The 26,096-nt window shown below is 40.2% G+C and overlaps 3 protein-coding genes across 6 annotated transcripts; 2 read left to right on the top strand and 1 right to left on the bottom strand.

Annotated features, from left to right (window-relative positions):
• Positions 1 to 148: 148 nt before the first annotated feature.
• On the bottom strand, positions 149 to 6,466 carry dpep1 (dipeptidase 1). The gene is made up of 10 exons (XM_088296459.1): positions 6,351 to 6,466; positions 6,103 to 6,229; positions 4,428 to 4,560; positions 4,203 to 4,353; positions 3,651 to 3,720; positions 3,086 to 3,262; positions 2,679 to 2,763; positions 1,336 to 1,411; positions 1,106 to 1,241; positions 149 to 313 (listed from the first exon to the last, which is right to left on the bottom strand). Exons 1-10 carry the CDS (start codon positions 6,464 to 6,466, stop codon positions 149 to 151), a joined length of 1,236 nt encoding a protein of 411 aa, XP_088152585.1.
• On the top strand, positions 3,165 to 10,855 carry sult5a1 (sulfotransferase family 5A, member 1). 2 transcript variants are annotated; one of them, XM_088296461.1, is made up of 6 exons: positions 3,165 to 3,273; positions 9,028 to 9,236; positions 9,302 to 9,428; positions 9,531 to 9,628; positions 9,720 to 9,900; positions 10,498 to 10,855. In XM_088296461.1, exons 2-6 carry the CDS (start codon positions 9,039 to 9,041, stop codon positions 10,632 to 10,634), a joined length of 741 nt encoding a protein of 246 aa, XP_088152587.1. In that variant the 5' UTR covers positions 3,165 to 3,273; positions 9,028 to 9,038; the 3' UTR covers positions 10,635 to 10,855. The 2 variants fall into 2 exon arrangements, with proteins under 2 accessions (XP_088152587.1, XP_088152586.1); XM_088296460.1 differs by lacking the exon at positions 3,165 to 3,273 and adding an exon at positions 8,215 to 8,708.
• Positions 10,856 to 15,516: 4,661 nt separating this feature from the next.
• Positions 15,517 to 21,939, top strand: LOC148337137 (adenosine receptor A3). Of its 3 annotated transcripts, XM_088296524.1 has the most exons (5): positions 15,517 to 15,704; positions 17,105 to 17,170; positions 17,290 to 17,396; positions 18,966 to 19,316; positions 19,780 to 21,939. In XM_088296524.1, the coding sequence occupies exons 3-5, from the start codon at positions 17,393 to 17,395 to the stop codon at positions 20,658 to 20,660; spliced, it is 1,236 nt and encodes a 411-aa protein (XP_088152650.1). In that variant the 5' UTR covers positions 15,517 to 15,704; positions 17,105 to 17,170; positions 17,290 to 17,392; the 3' UTR covers positions 20,661 to 21,939. The 3 variants fall into 3 exon arrangements, with proteins under 3 accessions (XP_088152650.1, XP_088152651.1, XP_088152652.1); XM_088296525.1 differs by lacking the exon at positions 17,290 to 17,396; XM_088296526.1 differs by lacking the exons at positions 17,105 to 17,170; positions 17,290 to 17,396.
• The last annotated feature ends 4,157 nt before the right edge of the window (positions 21,940 to 26,096 follow it).

Below are 26,096 nucleotides of genomic sequence, written 5' to 3'. Positions count from 1 at the left end.
GTGAAATACTGATATTGTGACACACTTTTCAACCGTATCGCCCAGCCCGAGAACAACATGCCATTTACCCCATTAAGCACAATAAACACCCCTGTAGAAGCTACTAATCATGTTGGTGAATGCGAGAGAGCCCATATGAAGAGCTTGGTTAGATGAGAGTCTGAAAAGCCAGCGTTAAAAGAAGAGTCGTGACACTGATTGAGGGCATCGCTCCGCCGTTGGGGTAACCATTATTCGTCCTACACGGGTTCTTCACTTCATCCAACGGGATCGGAACGTCATCTGGGCTCAGCTTGCTCAGGCTGTCACGCACCTGACAAACAGTGACAAAAAAAAACCATCAAGGTAGCTCAACAGCCATCAAATAACTGTTTGATGTAAACCGTGCAGAGATTAAAATCCAGTGGTCCCTTTGAGTTGTAAATTTTAGCCATGAGATGGGCGAACAATATTCACACGGAGAGCTGCAAGTCAATTGCAGGTTTGGTTTCCATGCCAACAAGGAGTGCAATTTCACTATTTAGATCTGATGTAGCCTATGCAGTAATGCACATGTTATAACCGTTTTCAGTTCTTCAAACCCATCGCCATTCATACAATACTAATTGGTGGCATCAGCAAATGTGCATCGCTTAATCATGTGTTTTATATTTGTCTTTTTTATGCGTACACTATAAAATTGGCACCCTGCCTCTTGGATATTGCTCTTGGAGCCACTAGTTTTACGCAAGTGTTTTACAAGCCAAGTGATTCTTCACTTGATAAGACGTTTATGATGCCACCATCCACTGATGAAGTGCATGGCGCTGCATTTATGTTGGATGTTTTGCATGCGGCAGCACAGTGGAGTCGTCATTAGCGGTCAGTCACAGGTTTGAATCTTGGCTTGGGTGCTGCTGTGTGGATTTTGCACGTTCTCCACATCACAACCTGGACTGGTTGGCAACCAGTCCAAGTTGTTCCTTGCCTCTTCCCCAAAGTCAGCTGGGATAGGCTCCAGCACATGACAAGTGCTATCAAAGATGGATGAATGGACGTTTTGCACTGAACTTTTACAATTTCAAAACAAATGCATGTCATGTTTTTGTGTGCGTCTGTGGCTCACCTCCTCCGCTCGTGTGAATACGCGAAGCAAATTGTTTCCCAGAGCGGCCTTGACCTCCTGATCAGACCACCCTCTTCTTAACAGCTCTGCCACTAAGCTTGGGACCTTGGACACGTCCTCCAGGCCCTCCGGAAGTCTGGCACGAGTATGGGTTGGAAACATGACAACACCTTATCGTACCTTGATCATCACGTTGCTTTGGCATTCGAGGTGACGTGTTGTGCAATTACCTTTCAACGCCGTCGTAGTCTCCACCGAATCCAATAATGCCAGCTCCTGCAACTTTCCTTATGTGGTCAAAATGATCTAAAGAGAAAACAGTACATTTGATCACACATAAGAATAACAACTACTCATCATATGGAAAGCTAGCTGAGCATTTATTCGATATCCTCGACATCCGGCCTAAGGTCCACATACGGTACTAGTACAATCTATGTCCTAGCATGTAAGCAATTGGTGTACGGTGCATTTCATGTTTGACCTTGATTGATGAAGGTGCCTGATGGGGAAAATGTTCACTGAGCACCACTGACAAGTTGGTTAAGAAAAACCAACGTGCAATCTAAAATCATGCCTAGTAACTCTGGGAAACCTGTAGCTACAGTGACTATCAGTAAACGTAGCATTGTCAAGACTTGTCAAGATCTTCCATTACAACATTCGGCTCGACACATCAACCCTACACTATATTGCAGCGGGCCTACGTTTTGCATGTAAGGGAAAACTGAAACGTATGTTGACTAGCGACGTGTTACTTGTTAACAAGTAGAATATTATAACGTTGCTAGTACCACTAGCAGCATGCACTTGTCAACCTGGGTATAATTTCGCTTCAATATTAACAGTCACTTGTTCTACCAATAAGGATAAAAAGTGTACTTAATAATACCTACGCGGACCTTAAACTGGATATTAATGATACTGAATAATATACATCAGGGATAGGCGACTAACGGCCCCGTGGGCCACAGGCACTTTCTGAGTGGCCCTTGCTCCTTGCTTAAAAATTTTATTTTAAATAATTTGTATTTTTGGGGGGGCTGTAATGGGCCCCCGAATTGTTCAGGCTCAACACTCATGAATTCATGTGTTCATGGATTTTTATAGGATTTAAATTAATTTCAAATAATTTTCTTATTTATTTTGTTTCTTTTCATAGAATATGAAGAGTGGAGGTTTGGCATTTTCTTGTAGAATTTTTGGGGTATATATATTGCATTCTCTCCTCCAATGCATTTCAGTGGCTGTCAATGAAATGCAAATTTTTCAGACGGCCTGGTCCATATCCAAATGATGAAGTTGTAATATCATCATTTACCACTAGATGGCAGATATGGCATAGTTGTGCTTGCACCCAGTCTCATACAACCCTTCAACGTGAGTAGCCCAATTCTTTTTACTTCTCATGCATTTGCTAAGGAAGCGCATGGTCCAATGTGGCCCCCTGTAGCACTGTTGAAAGATTGCAGCTCCCTCCATGATTTCAGCTGCCCATCCCGGATATATCCTACATGTTGGAATGGATTTCCATGTGCGAAGCTTGTCGTTGCATGTCAGTTAAGCAGGCTACCGGCAACATTGGAGAGGGTTGCAGTGTGCGAGCAGGACACATAGTCATTGTAGAAGTTGACCATTACAATTCCTCCAGTTTCATTCTGGACAGAAAGAAAAGATTTCACATGGAAGACAAATATTTAATAACATAAAGCCGTATAGAATAACACAAAGAGCTACAGTATTGTTATGTGCTCAACTGAGAGGCATGCTTGTCCCATAAGTGTTAAGTAAAATGATTTGTGCTCGCCCGATAAATACCAATTTCCACTCAACATTGTCACTGTTCTGGAAATTGCAAAATTTGGGATTTTGTCGTCACCGGTGACTTTTTGTCCATTCATTTAGAAACGCATATGCGGTGTTGGGAGAGAGGCCCCTAAGGCCTAAAAGCTTCAATGTATATGTTACTAACACTCTCACCACTCTCTTGAGAATCTCATTCGGAACGTTTCTTTTATGTGGGCAGACAGCGAAGGCGGAGGAGTGGCTGAAGATGACCGGCGCCTTGGACATGTCCAGCACCTGCTCCATCACTCGTACGGGCACATGAGACAAGTCGATCAGCATCCCCAAACGGTTCATTTCTGCAATCACTTGCTGGAGGGGAAGTAAGATGATTTCATTTTTAACGTCCAACACAGTCCATCCATCAATCTTATATCGCTCTTGTTTTCATTTGGGTTCAGTCTTGCCACTGTAACGTTGAGAAAGTCAATGAGTTACTTTCCTGATGACTTAAATTTAAAAGCATCTAAATTAGCTTCTTCTGCAGTCGCACAATCTGATGGGACTTCCTCAAATACAAACTGTGCTGCGATTCACGTTTTATTTTTTAACTGAAGGAGTCTGCAAAACAGATCATCTAACCACATTAAATCGCACTACCACTGCATTCTGGTCACTAGATGTGTAGGTGAACTAGTTAAGTCATAAAACTCATAGTTGATAGTTTCATGAAAATTGATTTTTCCCTACATCGACTGACCTTGCCAAAACCAGACAGGCCGTTGTGTTGAGATGGTTCTGATCCAGTGTCCACAAGCCAATTATCGGCCCTGGCGAGAAAAATGTGTAGACAGATTTCATTGAGTTGTTTTCTTTTTTAATGAATCCACAAACTAATCCCTTGCAGTGAAATCAAATATTAAACGAATATTGTTTATTCATAATTCATTTCAAAGACATTTTCTAGTGAATATTTTTCATGACCTCTGATGTAGAACTTATTACTTCAACCAAGTGATTATGTTTGCTTTGTCGAAGCTGCTGTTTATGTGTCAACAGAGTGTTGAGCATCAGCAGGCTCTTCCTGTAAATTTGACACCTCAGATGCAGCCTGCAGGAATCTCCCTTCCTCTCCTCAACACAACACATGCCAACTGTCAACCTACTGTACCTGAATGCTTCTTTTTCATTTCACGCACTCAGAAAATCAGCATACAAACCAGTAACAATCGCACAGCTTTGCAATGAAGCAATCAACACACACGGGGTTTGTGTGTGTGTGTGTGTGGGTGTGTGTGTGCGTGTGTCCTACCAGGGTACATTGCAGGAATGTGTGAGTGTAAGGTAGCGGACCCCCAAGTTGTAGAAAGTACGCAGAGTACCCAAACTGCTGTCAATTGAGTGACCGCCTTCCACGCCAATCAGACTGGCCGTCTTATTGCGTTTGAACGCCTCCATGATGTCTGCTCAAAACATGAAAAGACGGCTTTGCAATAAAACTGTGACCAGAAAGAAAAATTCCAAGCTGTCTCCTAACCTTGGCTGCTGGTTGCAAACATGAAAGTTTTGGGATATTTCTGACACATCCTGTGAATCACGTCAATCTGCTCCAGTGTTTGTCGGACGGCGTCTTTGTACTGAGACTCACAGGGCACGTAGGCCGACCAGAACTGAAAAAGAAAGGAATAGAAATATACTGAATGACCAGCGGGCTTATGGATGTCGCTTATTTGTTAAAGCCGCAGCTGAAGCACTATCATTTTCCAATAATACTGAGATAAATGAAACATGAAAATGCGTTTTGGGTTTCATAATCATGTCTTGATTTCTTTGGAGTGCCAAAGGTAATTTAATGGTTTCTGGGTAATTTTGGGCTGCTGAGTCCGAAAATGACCTGCGTTCCTTTGAATTCAATTATTGAGAGCAATATATTGACAATTGTGATTTCTCGAAAATGCACTTTGATCATGACTAAAAGTAGTTTGTGCTTCTGGTTTTTGCATTTGTTTTATGCTAACATTGCCTAATTTTCAATTTTTTTCCCCCCCATGGCTTTTCACATGAAACACGATTTGCATATAGAAGGCTCCCTGCGATAACGATTGCCTTCTTTCATGATATCACATCAAAAATGAAAAGAATACTATATGGACATGCTCGAAAACACAGGTATAGCCTCATCAAAGTTGTAACACTTTTTTTTATACTGCAGCCAGTTTGGAACAAACAACTCAAAATCAAATCAACTTTGTTTATTGAACACTTTAAAAAAATCATAACTGCATACAACATGCTGTACTTGGAGAGCCTGAGCCTCTACTTAGTCCTCTGTACCTCCAGTAGCTTCTGGCCCACTAACCTGAAGCACCAGGCCGGTGCGTAGAGGAGAGGACCTCAAAGAGGTCAGGTGTAACGTGACGATTTAAAAAGTGAAAGACAAAAGAATCTTGAAATAAACTCTAAAATGGACAGGTGGCCTGTGAAGGGAGGTCAGAATTTGAGTTCTGTGCTCCCTCCTACGGGCTTCAGTTACAAAGTGAGCAGCAGCCTTTTGGGCCAACGGGAGATGTTTAAAGAAGGCCTGGCTGACTCCAAAATAAAAGTGCATTGCAGTAATCCAGGCAAGCTGTAACAAATGGATTACTGTTTCTGAAATGAGGATATTTACTTTAAACACCTGCCTAAAATAAAAAAAATACAAAAACACCAATTTGATAGTCCAATTTTAAATCACTGTCCAATTTAAAACCCAAATCCCAGACTATTGACTTTGCATAAGATACCAAAGGTTGGGCTGACTTTGACCAACCACCATAACTTCAGTTTTCCTTTCATTGAAGAAATTCTGTGCTATCCATGCCTTGATTTCCTTCAGACAGTAAAACGTGGCCTTCCTGAGAAAGCTTTTGTTGCTCAGCGGGACATAGATTTGACTCTCATTTACATGGCAGGACACACGGTGCTTTCTTAAGATGAAAACCCAGGTGCAGCAAATACAATGACAAAAGCAAGGCCCCCAAAAATGAACCCTGTGGAACACCATTTGACAGTGGGGAAGATTACTCAGAGCAAAGCAATGACATTTCCGGTTTCAATGACGTCAAAAAACTTTTTGGGCATCAAAATGTGTTGTCTATGCATTACAGCTAACTCTCATTGAGTGGTGCAGATGTACAGAATGAAGAAGCGTAAGAAATATGCCTATGCTGTACCTGCGCTCCTAGCCGACCCATCTTTATCTTTGGTATGTTGGTGTGTGTTGTTTCAAGAGTGTTTAGGTCCACTTTGTTGAGCTGGTTGTTGAATTGTTCACGCAGTTGCCAAGGCAAGTCATTGTGGCTGCAAGATAGATGGCGGCATTAATAATTCTCTCTTAAAGAGCGTGTAAGCCAAGATGTTTCTGATTAAGTTACCAACAAGATATAAACCACCAATGTGCATAAAATAAATTTGCATTCACCCGTCGATGAGCGGCGTCTCAGACATCAGCTTCAGAGCTCTGGTCATGAACGAGTCTTCGCCTGAAGAGACGGACCAACATATGGCACATAAAAGCAGAGGCACGGCTAATGACATTTTCCAACGCGCGTACAACTTTAGTTCCCTGCTAACTAAGTCAACTAAATATTACTCGCAAAAATGTCTATGTTCCTCTGTTACATATATCAGTCACACTGTGCTATATCCTTCAAGTGTAAGATGCGACAAAGCTCCTCCTCTGTCATGTTTCTCATCACAGCCTTTTTTTAGGTCATAAAATCTGCATAGCAGTTTAACAATCTGGCCAGCTCTACTGCTGTAAAACAATAGATGTTGGTTAATGTTATAGAGAAGCTGGTTAATGTTATGAAGAATCTTCAAAAGGAACATTCCCGCTTTTTTAGTTCAACTGCCTCCAACCAAAAGAATGTGCACATAGTTTGCATGTCGAGTTTTTGCCGACTAATGACACTCGTTTGAAGACGAACGGACGCCAGTACTTTATTGGCATCGGGCCCAAATAGCTTCACACACATTTGTGTACGTGCGATCCTTTGATGACTCACATGACACATGAATGACTTGTTTTTGTGACATCATAATGAAAATGATTCGGAAGTTTGAATATGCTTGGGCCAGCAGACCCGGAGGCCATTTTGTTCAGTTTTGTAAAATCGGCTTGACAATAAAAGTTCAGATTGCAGTGTGTTCCGAGTATTTATGCTAAAATGTTTTACATGTTTTTTTTTTTTTTTAAATAAATTTCCCAATTTATGGCTGTGCAGTGAATGACAATTGGGATTTAACGATACAATTGCCCCCCAGAGTTGCTGTTCGGATGTATCTTGCCGTCCACTCTCGCAGAGCTTCCAATGTATACTCAATGGGTTCTCAATAGGGTTGAGGTCCGGGGATAGTGGTGGCAAAGGCCATTTGGACACATTCAGGCGCCCTGATGGTGCTCTACCATCTAGCTCTCAATTATTCCAGCCCAATTTATCTAAGTTAGTGGACCTTTTTCATGAGCCAAACTTGCTAATTGCCAGCTGTTCTGTCTTGTTTTTATTGTGAAGAAATCTCTGAGATGAGTGAATGGAGGAAAAACTTTAGTGAAAAATGAGCATTTTAACAAGGCTAAAAGCTCAGGAAGGTTGATTTAGCAGGATATGGCACCTTCAGGTCAATCATTGTTTCAGAATTGCCACCTTGCATTTGATATCTATTTAAGAGTGTCTCTAAAGATGCAGTGTATGAAGTCAAGTAAAGTTTACCTTTCCTCTGTATAAAACAACGTGACAACACCACCTCCAGTTTCTCTTTTCTTTGCCTCTTGATGGGCCTTGGCAGGTTTTTCCAATTTTTCTTAATATTTCACGTCATTCGATTCGCATATCTAACTTAACATAACATATTTAACAGATTGTAATTTTTTGCATCACCAGTTTTACCTCATCTGTTTGGCCTTTAATCCAATTACTGCTTCTTGGGTTCATTGCTGTTTTTATTTATTTATTTTTTTTGCTTGGCTGAACTCAGGAGGCTGACATTCAAGTTCCGCTATGTTTTCTTGAATTTTATTTCACATTTCAGATACTTTCAGGAGTTCTGTTACTTTACAATTAGCTTTACAATTTTAGCATAAATGATAATTAGAATCAATAATCTGTGGTCAACACATCTGCGATTTCTGCTCTAGCTGTAATTAGAATGCTTCAAATGGACATGACATAATAAAACACACAAAGATAAAGTCAACACCACTGTACTATATACAGTATATGTGTGATATAACTTGCACAGTATTTGTATCATATTTCTTTCCATTGTTTTACATGAGTGATTTCAGGAGCATTTTAATTAACTTTTAACAATTTTATTATTGAAATGACGATTTGAGCCACATTTACCTGTAGTTGATTTGTCTGAATAAAACAGACATGATTTTTCACTCAATTAATGTCGTATTCTGAGATGTAACAATTATTCTAAATGCTTCCAAACTGGTATGCTTGGTTACAGTACCATTTGCATATTTTCACTTCCTCCTTAGAGTGACTCTAAATTTGTAGCCTTTCTCACTCAGACGCAGACAGCCGTAGAGGCAGAGAGAGGCGAACACAAGCAAGAAAACATCAGGAAGGAAATAACAAGTGAGCCAAGACTGATCAAGCATCGCTGAATCATTTACGGAGGTCAGATATGTCCAGGTTGGAAGTGAGAGAAGTGTTCAGTGGAATAACTTTTCCTGGGCACTTGCACACGCAGGAGTCATTGCAGCTTGCTCTCAAATTTCCTTTTCAAGACACGGACATCCTCATTGTGTCCTATCCAAAGTCAGGTAAAGAAACCCGACCACTTGTGGAACGGTTAATTGTATCTCTTTTCACAAGATAGTCTATATCTTGTATATATATATATATATATATTTATTTATTTAATTTTTTTTAACCTTAATAATGTCTGTAATGTAGAACCCCCATTCACGTAAAAATAAAAAAATACGAAAAAAAAATGTTTTTTGCAGGACAGCGTCGATATCCAGGTTAAAAGTGTTTGAACTCTTGGCCTTCTCCGAACTGTTCCCACAATGTTGAAAGCAATGAATTGTACTAGAATGTCATGGATTATTTTAATCCAACAATTTTTTTATACCCCAGGCACCACATGGATGCAGCAAATGGTAACTCTGATCACCAACCAAGGGGACCCGCACGTGTCCCAAACTGTCCCAAACTGGGCTCGCACTCCCTGGCTGGAGCACCATTACAGCGCAACGCTTCTCGACACCTTAAGCCAACCTCGAATTCTCACCACTCACCTGCCTCATCACATGCTGGCCGGGGCTCTCCAAGGCTCCAAAGCTAAGGTCCGACCGGTTGGAACAACGGCCGTAACACAATCTCCACTGAGTGATTTTGTTCCTCTTCACAGGTGATTTATGTGAGCAGAAACCCAAAAGATGTCGTGGTGTCTTTTTACCACTTCCACAAAATGGCCAATTTCCTGCCTGATGCTGGTTCCTTTCAAGACTTTTTGGACATATTTCTGGAAGGCACAGGTACATTACCAATAAATATGTACCAGTATTCATTTATTTTTCTGTTTTGTTTTGCTCAACGATATAATAAAGAATGAAGTCTTATATTCTGATCTGCTTCAGTACATTTCGGCTCCTGGTTTGACCACGTCAAAGGATGGACAAGCCAGTTAGGAGCTATGACAAATCTGCTTCATGTGACCTATGAAGACCTGTCAATGGTAATTACAAAAAGATGTCAACTCACCATACAGTAACGTCAATTGGCTTGTTACATGCATTTGTTTTACTTTTTCTTCTCCTTTCCTGTAGGACTTGGAAGGCTCGATTGTGAAGGTGAGCTCGTTCCTCCAGTATGGCCTGGTGGAGGATGAGGTGAACAGCTGCGTGACGCACTGCCGCTTCAGCAGCATGAAAGACAACAAGATGATCAACGGCAGCCGCATTCCGCGTGAGATCATGGACCACAGCAAGGGCTCCTTCATGAGGAGAGGTGAGCCACGACATGTGAGGTCAAAGGTCATCGTGTGTGCCGGAGGAAATGATCCATATCCACTTCAAAAAATTCTTCACGTCCTACAAGTAATGTCTGTCTATCTATGTTGTCTATGCTGCCAGGCAGCACAATTACACGCTCTTTGATGAGATGGCAGAAGGTACATAATTTGTCTGCATACAGTGTCATTGACAACTCTTCCTAAAAGTGAGTGCAGTTGCCGATGGATGCCACAAGATAGTGGCAAATCACTGCTTATGTTTGAATGAAATGCCTCGACTAATCTCAACATAGTTTCTTGGCACCATGATGTTGAGAGATGGCACCAGAGTAAAAAAAAAAAAACCTGAGTACTGTTTAAATGGAAAATAGGTTAAAAAAATGCAAATTCACAAAGTGTCAAGTGTATTCACTTTTTGTGACATTTCTTTTTGGTGGCATGCAATGAGTCTTTCCAAATGTCAAATATTTGCCTTGGTTTACTAAACATAGGAAACATCACATACTGGAATACCAAATAATATCAATAACAGAAAACGCACAATTAAACGTATTATAAATGCACAATAAGCAATTGGCTCTCCTCTGTTGTAGGTGAAGTTGGTGACTGGAAAAACATGTTCACAGAGGAGCAGAATGATCGCTTTGAGAGGGTTCTGAAAGAAAAGATGCAGGCTTGCTCTTTGGAGTTTGTTTGGGAACAAAGGCAACTTCAAATGAAACAGGATTGAGACAGAAAAAGCTTTTATGAGCCTGTGCTGTGACATGAGCTGAAAAATTCAATTGATTTCAGCCATAAACCTTAAACAATACACAAATAGCAACCCTTATTTCAATTGTTGGCTTATTGTGAATTGCTACTCTCACTGTTAGAATAATTTCATCTTAAATATTTGTGCATTTGTGGAAAGAAGACAAAATTGTAATCTCTATTTGACTTTTGAATCATGTAAAATAAATCATTCAGTGCAACCTGAAATGTTCAACTTCATGTCAACTCATTTCTTTTAACGTCTTCATTATTTCTAGTGGTCTGAAATGAAAGTCATCCAACTGACTTTATTACCAATTGCAAATGAACCTTTTAGTTTAACTAGGCTCTTTTTAAAGAGAACAGTGACGCTAGGATTTGAACATGTCATCTAAAATGAAAACTGTGAAGCAGATATGCTAAACAGTCGGCTACCAGCTTCCTATATAGAAAGTTGAGTTCCTTAAAATGCTTTGTGGCTGTCGTCGGGCGTAATTCTCAGATCTCCAAAATCCTCCCTTTTACGGAAACCCCCAAAATGTCTCGTTTGTTCAACCAATAATGTTACATCATCAAAGAAAGTAGGACATTTTCAGCACTTTTGATTGGTCATCAAATAGTTAAAATAACACCTGTACAGGTGGGCTGACGAATTGTAGAGATTCAAAAAAAAAAAAAAAAAAAGGGAAATTTACCAAATTGCGGCAAAGGATTTTTTGGCCAGTGTAATTTTGCTCATGCTTTTAGAAATAAAGACCTACGTATTGTAGGTATAATGTGGCTAACTGAAGATTAAACAGTCGGGTTTGGGGTGAATACAGAGGACAAAGGAGGGTTATCGTTGTAAAATATTATTCATGTAACACATCATTTGGATTTACATTTCAGACAATGATTTTTGTCATTCATTTTGAAGCGATGACATTAAAATATTTCATCTTGGGAATAAACTTACATAGTTGAGTTTTACAGACTTGACTTTGCAAACCTTCTCCTTATTTGTGAATGGGAACCACATTCAAAATGTAGGTTTGACTTATTTACATCCAGCGACATAATTCTGCTTTCAACAGCAGAAAGAAACTGTCAGCATCGAGCGCTCTACAGGAGTGACAGAGCCACAAAAGTCCACTCTGAGACTGGTCGCAAGTAATGGCTTTGACAGGGATATTCATATTTTAGAGGCTGAGGAGGAGAACTTCCTGCACCCTGCTGCAGAGCCGCTAAAAGAGGATTTCTTTAAAAGCCAGCTGTTCTTTTTTTGTTCTCGCAACAGATAACCAAAATAGACCCCCCCCCAAAAAAAGACCGAAATATTCTGGTTAACATTTAAGCAGACCAGTGCATTGATTGCTGACAATGTGAGTTTGATGCAATTATTTTCTTGTCAATCAAGATTTTTTATTTTAATACAGAATTTTTTTCAGCAATTGATTTTGTCAATTTGGACAATTTTCCATTGCACACACAACAGACTTACACCACCAATGTGCTGTGGCGCGATGGTTAAAAACAGATTTGCCAAATGTATTTTTGTCGGTTGTTTGTTTTGACACAATGCCATCGTCTGGCAACCAGGCCCCGGCCTGGTTGGGTTAGGGTTAGGGGTTAGGGTTAGGGGTTAGGGTTAGGGTTAGGGTTAGGGTTAGGGGTTAGGGTTAGGGTTAGGGTTAGGGTTAGGGGTTAGGGTTAGGGGTTAGGGTTAGGGTTAGGGGAAATTAGGGTTAGGGTTAGGGGTTAGGGTTAGGGTTAGGGTTAGGGGTTAGGGTTAGGGGTTAGGGTTAGGGGTTAGGGTTAGGGTTAGGGTTAGGGGTTAGGGTTAGGGTTAGGGTTAGGGGAAATTAGGGTTAGGGTTAGGGTTAGGGTTAGGGGTTAGGGTTAGGGGAAATTAGGGTTAGGGTTAGGGTTAGGGGAAATTAGGGTTAGGGTTAGGGTTAGGGTTAGGGTTAGGGGTTAGGGTTAGGGTTAGGGTTAGGGTTAGGGTTAGGGTTAGGGTTAGGGTTAGGGGAAATTAGGGTTAGGGTTAGGGTTAGGGTTAGGGGAAATTAGGGGTAGGGTTAGGGTTAGGGTTAGGGTTAGGGTTAGGGTTCCCCCGGGTTTTTCCGCCAAAGTCAGCTCACTCGCAAGGCTCATGAGGACAAGTGGCACAGAAAATGGATGTGCGGAAATTACTCTATTTTTTTCCCCAGAAATCAGTCATGTGGGCATGGACTTAAAAAGCAAAAATTGTGAATATCATTTCTACTTAAATGTTTTCATATCTGGTCATGATACGATTGTTTCCTACTACTGTATTCGCTTGCCTTACATGTTGCTTGAGTCTCTGATCGTATAGAAATAATGTCACGTATTTTATAATATAATATTATATAATATTTGATGTTAGCTGCGGATTCTGTTCAAATTAAATACCTGCAATACATACACGACTCAATAAACTCAATCAATGAATTGAAATGAAATACCAGCGACAGGATGTGATTTTCTGCTTTCTTCAAATGAGCTCACTCAATTAATTATCCAACTAAATGTAGCTTCCTCACTTCCAATTTAACTATAGGACTGCAACAACAATCAGTAAAAAGTCAAAGTTTGATCAGTGAATCTGCCATCGGGTGTTCATAGACACCCTAAAAAAAACAACAACAAAAACACGCGGGACAATGGTTATGAAAAGGTTTCTGTTTCCAAGTAACTGACATATGAGATAAATAATAAATAACATTGCCATTATTTTCTATTCTTTGGGGTCCCTTCGGGCTGACGACCCAAAGTAATTGCCTGAGTTGCATGCCCTGTTGTGGCATCTCTGCCTGTCATGACACTGTGTGTGGAAACCAAGCCAATTATCCAACAAAACCATCAAAGGAATGCGGAAGCAAAAAATGCACAGCAGCCAAAAGAAGTCTGCCTGATTGCATTGGCGTCAGATTTTCCATTAGTTTTCAAGAGGAGCTAAATCCCTGGAGGGGAGGGGACGTTTTCACCGTGATGGTATAGCATTTAATTAAGAATTCAAGATGAAGTACGATGGAGCACAGTTTCACAGTATAGTCACTGACCCGAGGCACAAATCTGAAGAAATCACAGAACTCTACCATGTATCTTTTAATGGTGAAAAATCCTGGAATAACTGAAAAATACCCAAAATATGAAAAAAACACACTGGGAAAAAATCTGTAATTTAGCAAATCCGCCGGTGCTAAACTGTGAGCATGCAGTGGCCAATTATAGTTTTAAGCTGTGATATCATCATTCACCACTAGATGGCAGACATAGCTTTGTTGTGCTTATGTGCTGTATTATACTGCCCTAAACTACGTAGTAAGCCTATTAATATTTTTTGCAGCTCATATTTTGAGTGCATTGAAAAATTGCACAAAATGAGTTGGTTTGTTGCTCAGCTGTTTTGTGCCATCCTTGAATTGTATTTTTTATGAAAAAGAGCACTTTGCAATGAAAAATAAAACACAGTATATGTTTGTGTTTATGTATGTTACCCAAACTCTTAAGCATATATTGAGAAATGAAAATGAAAAATTAGATATATTAAGAGCACATATTTTTGCATGGATGCACATATTTTGTCTAGAATTAAAATGCCATTTTTTTGTCACACATCTGGATAGGAGTTTGTGCCAGTACCACTGATGAAAAATTGTGCACCCTCGAGCAGTGAAGTTGCCCATCCTTGGTAAGACCAAACATTATTGACGTCCTGTTGTTCCACCATCGACCTGTAGGTGGTCTCAAGGTGTCTTAGCCTGAATCAATTTCAAAGTAACACTGTAACGCCAAATGTATCCAATATTCTAGACAGACATTTTGAGCCTTATATTGCCTGAGTATATTTTTTTCCCCCTGAAAAGCCTGATGTGTTGGATCAGATACATGCATTGCACGGATAATCCTTCAGGGGGATTTAATGTATTTTGAAGACTTTATAACTGGCAAATGAAATTCAGGAGGCAACAAACTTGAAGAAAAAGATGGAAATTCAATGAGCACAAAAGATGAAGGAATGTGTGAAATGTGGGCATGCACATGCGAGTACAAATGGAGATTTCCGGCCTTCCGCCATGCAAAATAAAACAATAGTGACCTACAAAATGAATTAAAAAAGAAAAAAAATCTTCCAATACTATTGCCAGGTCCGTTGGTGGATGTCTCAATGCTCATTTTAGAGGTTGTAGTATTGATTATTAATGGGAAAAGTTATGCCTGATGTTTGTTTTTGATTAGGTTTTAGTTTGTTGAAATTAAAACTTTTAAGCATTGTATTTGATCAAATTTGATAAAATGATTTCGATTGAATTTTTTATTGTTTGTTCAAAAGCCTCAATTTTCGAAGAATCTGAATTTTCTGTCACCTATTTCATGCTTCAGACGTAAACATGGCTCAAATAAACCAGGGCCAATACGTATGGGTGCACTGAATGCCAACCTCATCTCTAGAGTAAATTATTTTAAAGGAGAACTGTGAAACTTTACCGATTACCAGTACAACGTATTCCTTTGTCATTCGATCCATTTAGTTCCTATGATTCAATGTAAAATGAACGCATACGAAGAAACCCAGCATCAAGGCAAGCAAGGCAAGGCAAGTTCATTTGTATCGCACATTCCATGTACAAGACAAGTCAAAGTGCTTTACCTAAAACATTAAACGCTTTACAGAAAGAGAAAAAAATATTAAGACATGACAAAAATCACAATGGGGGCAGAGCAAATCCTGAATGGTGCCGAGCGATAGGAGGAGGAGGAGGCGGCACTTGTGAGTCTGCTTTGAACTTGCTCGTTGGAGATGCAGAGGCTGGGAGGAGGAGGAGGAGGAAGAGAGGGAGTGAACGTAGTGCGTGTGAGCGAGGATGGAGTGAGGAGAGAGTGACGGATTGCTGATTGTTTCACCGCCCCCACGACGACGTCTTCTCGTCCAGCTGCAAAGAAGCACATTTCACTGATGTTCATGTCAACGAGGTCACAAGCTTCTTCTTTCGGATTCTTTGACCTTTTTTCCAACTTCTTCATGGTTCATATCAATCAAATGCAGGTAAGAAAAGCCCTCTTTTTTTCAGTTTTATGCATTGTTTAATGGCAAAATATGGCGCAAACTGTACTTTGGAACAAATGTTGCCCCTTTGAAATAGAATGTTGCTACATTTCGGCTTGGTTAAGAAAAAAGGGGGCTTTGACTCAGGTTACAAGATATCTTAATTCATCATATTCATCGTCACAGAAAGGAAACTGAAGGAAGTACACAACTGACTAAATAAATTCTTTGAACGGGAATAAAAATTAGAGAATGGATTTTGACTAAGTAATGAAAATAGCCTGTTTTTTTTTTGTTTTTTTGAAGGCCTATAAAGGCACTTTTGACTCAATTTGGTGTGGAAGAACTTGAGCGCACCACTTTTGCGATGAACTACTACATTTTAGGCCATGTGCTTCTTAAGTGTGTCTGTCTGTAGCTGGTAAGCAATTTTGCACCTCAGCTTGTTTCCACATAAGAGGTCAAATCATCTCCTGAACTGGAAGGTTCACTATTTGTAATTTCACCTCTTGGTGTTATTCTCTGTGGAACCTCTTGATAGGAAAATAAGAATTGGTGTCAAGGAAGTACGTTGAAGTGATACTGTACATCTTGACCATACGTCTGTAACCCATTCATTTGTAAAGGTATTGGAAGATGAGTTTAAATTGTTGTTAAAGTGTTCGGGGATCACACGATTTTTTTGTTTCCGGTTTGTAATTGTTAATATGTGCAATTCGAAACATTTTTGATGCAACTTCAATTACCCTTTTTTTTTTTTTTTTTTTTTGCAATTTGTGCTTAGGCTCATTCCTCTATAAAGTTACTGTATCCGTATCATCATCTTTCTCGCTGTAGACCTAGAAAAAGATGACAAGAACCTTGACAGAACGAACAAAAATTGTTGGTACATTAAACTGTATTCAAGTTAATTTTTCATTACATCACGTTTAAAGAACCTGATGGCTGTTAGGAAAGCTTTAGAAAATTTGCGGCCTCCGATTCTCAGTTTGGCACAATCCTGTCATTTTCATGCTTTTACTCTTGTCTCTTCTCAACCAGGCTATCACTGTCCATGCAAACTGTATTGTCAGTTGACTAAACTGGTGAAATGAATGTTGAAAATGTGGACACCTAAATATGTATGCAACGTTTTGCACATCGCGGTCATTTTCATTTCAAACGAGAATCACTTGTTGCAAAGTGAGAAGGCATTCCAAGGTCCGACGTCAAGTCACAATACACGCATTTACACAAATACACACACTACTTATAGAACACGCTGAAACGTGTGAATTGAATTGAAATTGATCCAAAACACATGGGGATATGTCAGTGTGCATACAGTATTATTAACAATCGCATGCTTGCGCGTGCGCGTGTGCGTGCGTGTGCGTGTGCGTGTGCGTGTGGGATGTCAGCTGCTGGTCTCACTGCACTGGAGGGATCGCCAGAGGGTGGACTTTAGCCTGTCATCTTCACTAAAGGTAAACAGTCCTTTAATGAGTTGTTTTTTTCCCCAGACTATTCTAAGGTTGTTTTTTTAAAATTGCCATTTCATCTTAATAGCATGCATAGTGAAATGAATTGTTTTTACCACTTGCAGACATCGTTTACAAGGGAAACATTTCAAAAAATCAAAAGCAATAGCTTGGTCGAGATGGATTGTGATACGTACCACACTGTACTCCATAGAAACTTGGTCTAAAATGAGTGGGTGTCTTCAAGGTCAATGCCTTTCTGTGTTATTCAACACAATTCTATCAGAGTCTTTTGAAAGCTGACAGAATTGATCTCGTCTTTCCATAGATGAGAAGTGTTTAAGTGCGTTTATTAAAAGTGAACTCTCAGCGTTTTTCATGCAATCAATCTAGCTGATTTAAATTAGAAGGTTGCTGTGCTGCAGCGCACTGGGGTGGGAAGTAACTCAGTGCACACATTCGCAGATTTAAACACACCCAGGATGTAGATAGTGATCAATTTAGGGACGTCACTCAGAGCTCATTTGTGTCTTTCGGTGTCCCTTTCTGTTACCATTTGTTTGGTTGTTGTAGTGCGTCCTCTCCTGCTCTCCAGCGCATCGGGTGTCATAAATGATTGAAGGACCTGTGCACATTGTTGTCAGTTCAGAGAGCAGAACTCAAGATGTTCTGAATGATTACTGACAGCATGCAGAAGTGCTCATGCACCAAATGCTGCGTGCAAGTGCAGCGCATTAACCAGCACGCACAGATAATACACATTTTTGTCAGTCTGAAAATATTCTAATGGATGTGCTTCCATCATTTGATGTAAACACAAACAACATTGTATTTTCATTATCATGCATTATTCTAAGAGGTGTCATTTTGTGCTGGTTCAATAAGTTCATAACAAACACTACTCAGAAAAACGCAGTGACCACCGCACCGCATTTTATGCCAAACAATACTGACTATTATTTTTATAAGTCAAAAGTCAGATGCCTGAAATGTTCATACTATATTAGTGAAATTAACAAGAAAATATTTAAAGGATATACAACATTGTAAAATATACAGAAGAACAGGCAGGATGGTGGCATGTCTGTCACACAGTTCAGAGGTTTCGAGCAAAGTTATTATACTTATCAAAAACTAAAATTCCCAAAACGTTTCCATCAACAAAATAAAAACAAATGTTTTTAAAAAATTAAAACGAACGTTTATAAAATCGATTAAAAATAACGAGAATTGTAGTGAAAATGCCGATGGTTTTCACCTTTGTCAATTATACATGACTTCCAGCATTCATTTTAAAGAAATGTATTTTGGTATTGTTTGGGAATTGTGGTTTTCTTTATTGTGCTTGGTGATCATTTAATACTAAAATGAATACTATAACTAATACTAAAACTAATAAAACCTAACCTAAAACCAAGCATTTGTAAAAAACTAAAACACTTTCTCTAAAAACTAATTGAAACTGGTTGAACTTGAAAAAACAAAGGTCAAAACTAAATAAAAACTAATTGTGATGAAAAATCTCACATTCAATCAAAAATTGCTTCTGGGTTCCAAACTTGACTCCCTTTGTGGACTTTGCATGCATGCCTTTGTATTTTTTTTTCTGGCACTCTGGCTTCTTACCATATCCCCAAAACATGTTAGGTCCTCTGAAGTCTCTAACTTGTCCATTGGTGTGAGTGGAAATAATTATTTGTCGACATGGTCCGTCAGTGTGTGTGCATGTATGCGTGTGCGTGTATGTGTGTGTTACAAAGTTGGTTTTCATAATGATGATAGATTCTCGTCTCCTCAACAGGTTATTCTCTGAAGCCAGGACATGGTCTCCCGATTGTCCCCACCAAACGAACAACACAACTGACGGCCATGACTACTTTGCTGAATGAAACCCTTGTGGTTGGCAATTCAGCCATTCTGCTGACGACCACAGACTCTCCCTTCAACCTGACTCCAGCTTCTCTGGCGGAACTTGTCTTAGACCAGCCGGTGGCTCCTCTCTGTACCGTCTGCTGCTGCGGCTTTCTCAATCGTGCCTTTGCAGTTGCGTTTATGGTCAGCCTGACTTTCGCAATCGTGGTCGGGAATGTTATCACCCTGACTGTATTTGTGCAGACGAGACAATCCAGGACACCGCAAGGCTACCTGAAAGGTAATTGCCTTCAGTGTGTAATCTCAAAACAACTTGGTAATTTTTTTTTTTACCAATATTATGAACCTAAATAGCACTTGCAGGGGTGAGGTGGGTAGCTCTAGTTGGGTGACCTCAGCAAATACATTTAAAACGGCAGAGGTCCCAAACTTGAACCCTGTGGAACACCATATAACCCATGTGGGACATAGCTCAACTGAGGCTAACACTAAAGGTTTTGTCTGCCAAAGAGGATCTAAACCACTCTAGAGCGCTACCACTGATGGCCACCTGGTGCTGCAAATGAGCCAATAGAATACTGTGGTCTACCATATAGAACACTGCAATCAGGTTCAACAAAACAAGGACCTAGTCTACTACAACTAGAACTCGACTAACTACTTGAACCAGTCTAATACATTGACTTAGTATTTTTATTGTCCATTGTAGGAGTTTCTAATGAGTGTGGATCTCTTGTTGACAGTGTCTTTGGCTATCGCTGACATGATGGTGGGCGTCCTTGTGGTCCCTTTCTCCGTTTACACGGAAGTCTCACTGATGGTAACCTACACGCCTCCCGATTGGTACCAAGGTGGTTCCGCATCGCTGGCTTCCCCTCTAAGTGGGCAGAGGAACCCCTGGCAGCCCTGCATGCTGATCGGACCCGTGTTCGCTGGGTGCACGTTTGTCTCCATCAGCACCATCTTCCTCATGACAGTGGAGCGAAGTGTGGCCATCCTGTGGCCGCTGCACAAGGACGCCTTGGTGACGAGGAGGAGAACGCTTATCCTCATCCTGCTCTCATGGGCTGCCAGCTTTCTCCTGGCACTTGCACCTCTCTTATGCAGCAGCAACTTCACTTTAGAGTACAATGAGTGTAGCCGTATGTGCAACTACTCCCCAGTGTTGCTTGGCAACCGGCTGCCACACGACGCCAACATCCTGCTGTTATTCCCAGTATTTGACTTTACGCTTCTTGGTGGAACATTAGCTGTTAATATTTTGTCTTTCACAAGCATCAGGCAGTACTCCAGGAGACGCAAACTTCTCTCCAAGGGGAGTTTGATGGACGGAGCGGGAGGGTCATGCCCCCACAGACCGTCCTTTTCAGATATTAAAGCCGCTAAGACAATAAGCATATTAACATTTGCTTTCACCGCATCCTTCTCTCCCATTGCTGTATTTGTGCTCGGGAACGTGGTGGGATATACCTGGTGCAACTTCTCCTTTATCGCCTTCTGGATTTTAACATCAAACAGCTGCTGCAATGTGATCATCTACAGCGTTAGGGACCATCGTTTTCGGAAGGGCGTGACCCTGCTCTTTCGAAGTGATCACTGTCCACCACAGGAGGAGAAAACCTAAGGGACGTGTCCAGGATTGTAGCTTCGTCTTAAATACTCAAGACTTGCCGTTGAGGATGAGATTGAAGTCATGTGTTTGTTTTGAAGTCTTCATGTGGAAGCTTTCGATGTTGGTCCCGTTTTAGGCTAGATGTCCCACTATGCTTGCAAAGTCAGTCATTCCGGCTTCTAACTTTGGACAACCATCAGTTGGCTTCGTTTTTGTCAAGGACAGACAACATACTGTAGATTCCAATATATATAAAAAGCATTGCCTGTATATTTAGCAAGCTATTTTTCACTGCCACAAATGAGTCTGGGGATAGGACAGGTGATATCTCAGGAACACGACTCTACAGTGACATCTGGAAGTCCACAAGATGATTTATTATTTTTTTTCCCAAATGGACAATATTGCATGTCTTATATATTGTATGTAAAGCAAAAGTGTGATTATTCTTTGAGATCATGTGAATTTATATGGAGCATTATGCAGCTAATCCTATTCATTTCAGATTTAGAATGTTTGGTTTTGTGGAAGATGGCATGATGGGTGGACGACCGGTTAGTACGTTCGCCTCTCAATGTAGAGGTGCAAGGTTCGATTCTGGGCTCCAGCCTTCCTAGGTGGAATTTGCATGACTCCAGTTTCCTCCCACATTCCGTAAACGTGGCAGATTATGACGGAACGTTGGCTAATAACTACATTTTAATTTTTAATCCTAAAATTGTTTTACCATGACAAGAATCCCCCCGGTGCATTTTAGCCAAAGAGTCTTGTTGATGTGCAAAAGGAAAGTTAAGTTTATCTTTCAACGTGCTTTGGATAAACTGCTATGTGGGTTTTTCATGAAGGTAAAATTTTGAATACAAATTTTAACAAGCTGTATAAAATCTGCTTATCCAACACTGGACTGACTAACTGAACGGCACATTTGAATGTTACAAATTTCAGAAGGGAACATTGATCAAATGTGCCGTTCGTTTATGAACATGGACGAGACTGGCAAGGGTACTGCTGGGTCATCTCAGCCAATCAGCTCACGGGATACATCAACAAGTCGATATCTCGCCGGGAACCAGTCACGCGCTTTCCGAGTCAACTAGTCTCTTTGAAAGAATGCATCTTTCTGCATTATGACTGTAATTTTTTTGTGTTGTTATTATTAATATTTCGGATAAATCTGCAAAATACTGAAGCCGTGAAAACTGAAGCGCAAAGTGGCGAGGAATGGAATTTTATGCGCACAGGTCAGCCAATAAAAACACAGTGAAGTCCATTTTGACTCCAGATCATTCAAACCAGAACACAACGCAGAGGAAAAATACTCTGGTCTCAAGGTAATGTGCATCCCGAGAAGCAGAAATTGTTCAACAGCACTCATTGTAAGAGCTGCAGTTAAGATGATTACCTCGGGATTGAAAGTCCACGACTAATTTTCTATTCATTTTCAAATATTTATGTGGAAAATGTATCTTACTCTACAGCAGATCCATTGCATGTAACATCTGTGAGAACAATGCATGAATGACAACTTTAAAATATACATCAACCATGCTTACTGCTGCTAACTTGCACCATACAAAGTTGTGATGGAAATAATAAATACATTGCAGAACATTTTAATTGCGAACTTGATACAAAGCAATTGAACTAAATTTTTTAGTGTTTGGGTTTCTCAGACTTTTCTATCTCAACGATCACTCCTAGTACGCCACGTGTAATGTAATGTAAAAGTTAGTGTATCTGAAACTTCGGCATCACGGGATCTCCGTGAAATAAGACCAAACTTCTCAAACTGCATCAAATGAGGGAAAGAAGGGACGGCAACAACATGAAGAAGCTCACCGTATATGTTGAAGCTGCTCATTCACCCAACAGTCAATGGATTATATTCTTGGCACATGCCCGTGAGCCTTTTTTTTTTTTTTTCTACTACCGCTTACCACAAACACAAATACGACACAACATTGGAAGGAGCTACTGAGCACCATTTTATCATTTGACATGCTAAGACTGAACCGAATTTTGCCTTTTGACTCGGATTATCATTTGTGACTTGTGGGTGCTAAAATAGAGGTGGAGCTGTTGTGGTACATAAAATGAAGCGGGGAATGAGAAGTGAGGAAATTATCCACTATGACCTGACACTGACCCGCTCTTGCGACCAAGCCTGACTAATATGGGGTGCATGCAGAGAAAGGAGCGTGGGTGGGACTTGTTGGGTGGGATTGTTTTTAAATTCAAATGGCTCATTTAGTCCTTAAAATCAGAGTGCTTTGAATTACATTCATGTGGATGCAAGTATTGAGCTTTTTTCCATATGATTCCAATTATGCGTAACGTGCGTCTTTACATCACAGCACAGCAAAAAGCCTCGTGGACAAGGCAAAGAGGGGTCGGAGCCTGAGCAAGGTTACGTATTGCTGTCGACTGTGTGTCCTTTTCAGGCCTCTCATTGCATGGTGCTGATGCATTTTTAATTGTCTCTCCGAGCACTTAAGGCAAGAGACGTGTGTCACAACCAATTTAAGTGCACAGACCACCTGTGGCTGGGCTCTGTTTTTGGCTCAAGCCAGGGCAAAGGCAAAGATGGCTGCGGGGGGGGTGGTTGCGCTGGTTGGGGGCGGGGCAATGGTGAGGTTGCAAATGCCAAAAGCACAAAAGCAAAACAACAAGAAATGGGGGAAAAACACGTAAAAAAAATGAGTAAACAACCAGATGTTTCTACTGGAAGTGGGAGCGACGTCATGGGGGACAGTCCTTCCGCTCGTCCAATCAGCATCGGAGGTCAGATTCATGGCTGATTGGACGAGAGGGATATTGTCTCCGCCCGTCGCCCTGTCTCGAACACTCCTGGTTGGCAAATTATTTTTGGATGTTTGAGTGTTTTAATTTGCTGTTTTGTTTGTTTTGTTGCATTTTGTTCCTTTGTTTAGTGTTCTTTTTTTCATTTACTGTTGTGATGAGCTTTTGTTTTTTTCAGCATTTTGTTTTGTGTTTTTTCCATTTGCTGTTTACCTTTTTTAGTTTAATTTTGATATTTTTTGTTTTTTGATTTGCTATTGTGTTTGTTTTTTGCTTTTGTTTGGATCCATGATTTTATTTTTATTTTTTATGTTTTTATTATTTGCTGTGGTGTTTATTAGTTTGAGTCTTTTCCATTTGCTCTTGTGATGAGAATGGATTTTTGTTTTTGTGTTTTTTGACAAAAGATCAATGGAAATATTGTTGTGTTTACTGTGCTGTCAGTTTGTTTGGATTTTTGATTTTTGCACTTCAGGGTTACGGTAGGGAAGCAAGGTATTGCATTCTGTTGGAGCTGTCCTGACAATTATTTATGCATTACTAAATGACAAGGAATGCCCCGTATTGGTCAGAGGAAAAAAAAATTAATGCGAGTGACATGCTGAGCAAATAAACCATTTGCACTGATTGATTGAAATTTAATACAACAGCAAAAATGAAAAAAAAAAAATATGATTTATACTTGACAAACAAGTATTGGTGAACTGTTTTCACTGTAAATATAATTCTAGCAACATATTGGCATAAGTAATGAATAGAAGTTTGTGAAAGAGAAAAACAACTAATATAGTCAGACAAAAAAAAAAAAAACCTTCCCAAGGCTGTTTAAAGTGCACGTCTAAACTAATGGTATTTTATGTGTCCCATCGCATGCGCAGTGGCCCAACACGTGCCCCCCTGGCATTTGTGATCCTGCTCCATTTGTCTGTCAAATGTTAAAGCACACCTCACCGACATGTCAACTAGATTATCCATCTGGAATCAGCGCCTGGCCCGAGTGATGCCACCTGTCCACCTGTCCAGTAGAGCCATCATCAGCATCAACCGATATGCGCTTGGAGCAGGTGCGCTGTGTTCCCAGTCCCTGCTGACGTCCCTTTTTTTTTTTTTTTGGTTAAATAAATCCGTCTGCACAGTTCATCCGAATGTCTCTTCAATTCAAACTTGCACTCGTGCACTTAAGTTGGGTGGCCGTTGCAGCTTGGTGTTACTGTAATATTTATCATTCAACAACCTTTTAGGTCATTGTTCAGCAATCAAGTGATGCAGAAGTGATCGACAGCATCACAGCAATAAAAAACCTAATTGTGTCTGCGTTTCATTATCATATTATTGCTACAATCATTAACATTGTTACGATTGAATATTTTTGTTGCTGATAAACTGCTGCTCCAGACTTCAGCACATTTACCAGTGATAGAGAAAAAATTGGGGCAACAGTGAATTTTGGCATGTCCATTTATAGGGTACGTTCCTTCATTTTCTTTTTGCACATAATCCTAATTTGAAACCCTAAACTCAGTTTAAAACCCTTAATTATACTTTAAAACCCTAACTTTAGTTGAAAACCCAACTTTAAAACACAAATCCTGATTTAAAACACTAATTTGAAACACAAATCCTTGTATTAAAACCCTAGTTGTTAACCCTAACCCTAGTTGGAACCCCTAACACTGACAATAAAAACCTAACCTAACACTGACCTTAAATATAAACCCTATTTCAAAAACCTTTTGTGTTAGCCAGCTGTGATGACGCTGCTTGGTGTATAGGCGACCCTGGTTCGAATCTTACCCTAGCGGTGTTTTTATAGACCTCCTAACCAAACCCCTAACTCCAACCCCGAAAACTTGACCAAACACTGACCTTAAATATAAACACTATTTTGAAATAGAGTTACCCAGCTGTGATGGTCGAATGGTTAATGACACTACTTGGAGTACAGGTGACCCTGGTTTGAATCTTACATTGGTGTTTTTATAGACCTCCTAACCCTAACCCAAACGCAAATAGAGTTAGGGTTGGGCTTCAGTGGTTAGGTTAGGTCTATCAAAATACCAATAGTATGATATTTGAATCGGGGTCGCTCGCACAAGTACTGTGAAAGTTTTAAACTTGTTGGTTAAACCAATACTTCATTTAAACCCTATTTGTATTCAGAGAAACAATATATTTTATGTATTAGACTGAAACAATGTATGACACTTTATCATTAATTATCAGACTTTGAAAAAACTAAACAAAAACAAACCAATAAATCAATAGTTTAACTTGTTGGGGACTTTGGAATGCGTGTTCCGACATGGAAACTCGAGTCAGAAAGGTCACAAGGATCAAGAACCCACCAGCCGGCGTCGGGATTCGAACGACCTCCGTTTGCTCGTCCTCTCCCCTCCTGTTATGATTTTATTTTTTTGTCCAATCAGATTTCAGCCTCTATGTACTGGTCAGAGCAAGCCAAGTTAGACATCAGTTTGTCGCATCAAAGTCACAATATTGAAAGTTTAACCTGAGTGTCTCCTGCAAGCCAGGAAGTTTAAGGGATATTTTGAATGTATTTGCCCACATACTGCTCCCCTACAAAGGCAGAACAGAGAAAAAGATATAAAATAAATAAATCGAGATTTGATGGTGACTGCCAGATTAGAC

Source organism: Idiotropiscis lumnitzeri, chromosome 5 (assembly GCF_059441095.1).
Source record: "Idiotropiscis lumnitzeri isolate Australia: NSW breed Sydney's pygmy pipehorse chromosome 5, RoL_Ilum_1.0, whole genome shotgun sequence".
Lineage (NCBI taxonomy): Eukaryota > Metazoa > Chordata > Actinopteri > Syngnathiformes > Syngnathidae > Idiotropiscis > Idiotropiscis lumnitzeri.
Note: the sequence above shows the minus strand (reverse complement) of the source record. Positions and strands in the feature narration are given on the sequence as shown.

Bases quoted from the DNA above. Each gene is read 5' to 3' on its own strand.
- dpep1 (XM_088296459.1), bottom strand. From the start codon at position 6,466: ATGTCATTAGCCGTGCCTCTGCTTTTATGTGCCATATGTTGGTCCGTC. The intron at 4,561-6,102 runs GTACAGCATAGG...TTTCTTTTTCAG, and splicing joins TGGGTCGGCTAGGAGCGCAG to TTCTGGTCGGCCTACGTGCC. The intron at 1,412-2,678 runs GTAGCCTGCTTA...TTTTCTCTTTAG, and splicing joins AACCCTCTCCAATGTTGCCG to ATCATTTTGACCACATAAGG.
- sult5a1 (XM_088296460.1), top strand. From the start codon at position 8,570: ATGTCCAGGTTGGAAGTGAGAGAAGTGTTCAGTGGAATAACTTTTCCT. The intron at 9,429-9,530 runs GTACATTACCAA...GATCTGCTTCAG, and splicing joins CATATTTCTGGAAGGCACAG to TACATTTCGGCTCCTGGTTT. The intron at 9,629-9,719 runs GTAATTACAAAA...CCTTTCCTGTAG, and splicing joins CCTATGAAGACCTGTCAATG to GACTTGGAAGGCTCGATTGT.
- LOC148337137 (XM_088296524.1), top strand. The intron at 19,317-19,779 runs GTAATTGCCTTC...TCTTGTTGACAG, and splicing joins ACCGCAAGGCTACCTGAAAG to TGTCTTTGGCTATCGCTGAC.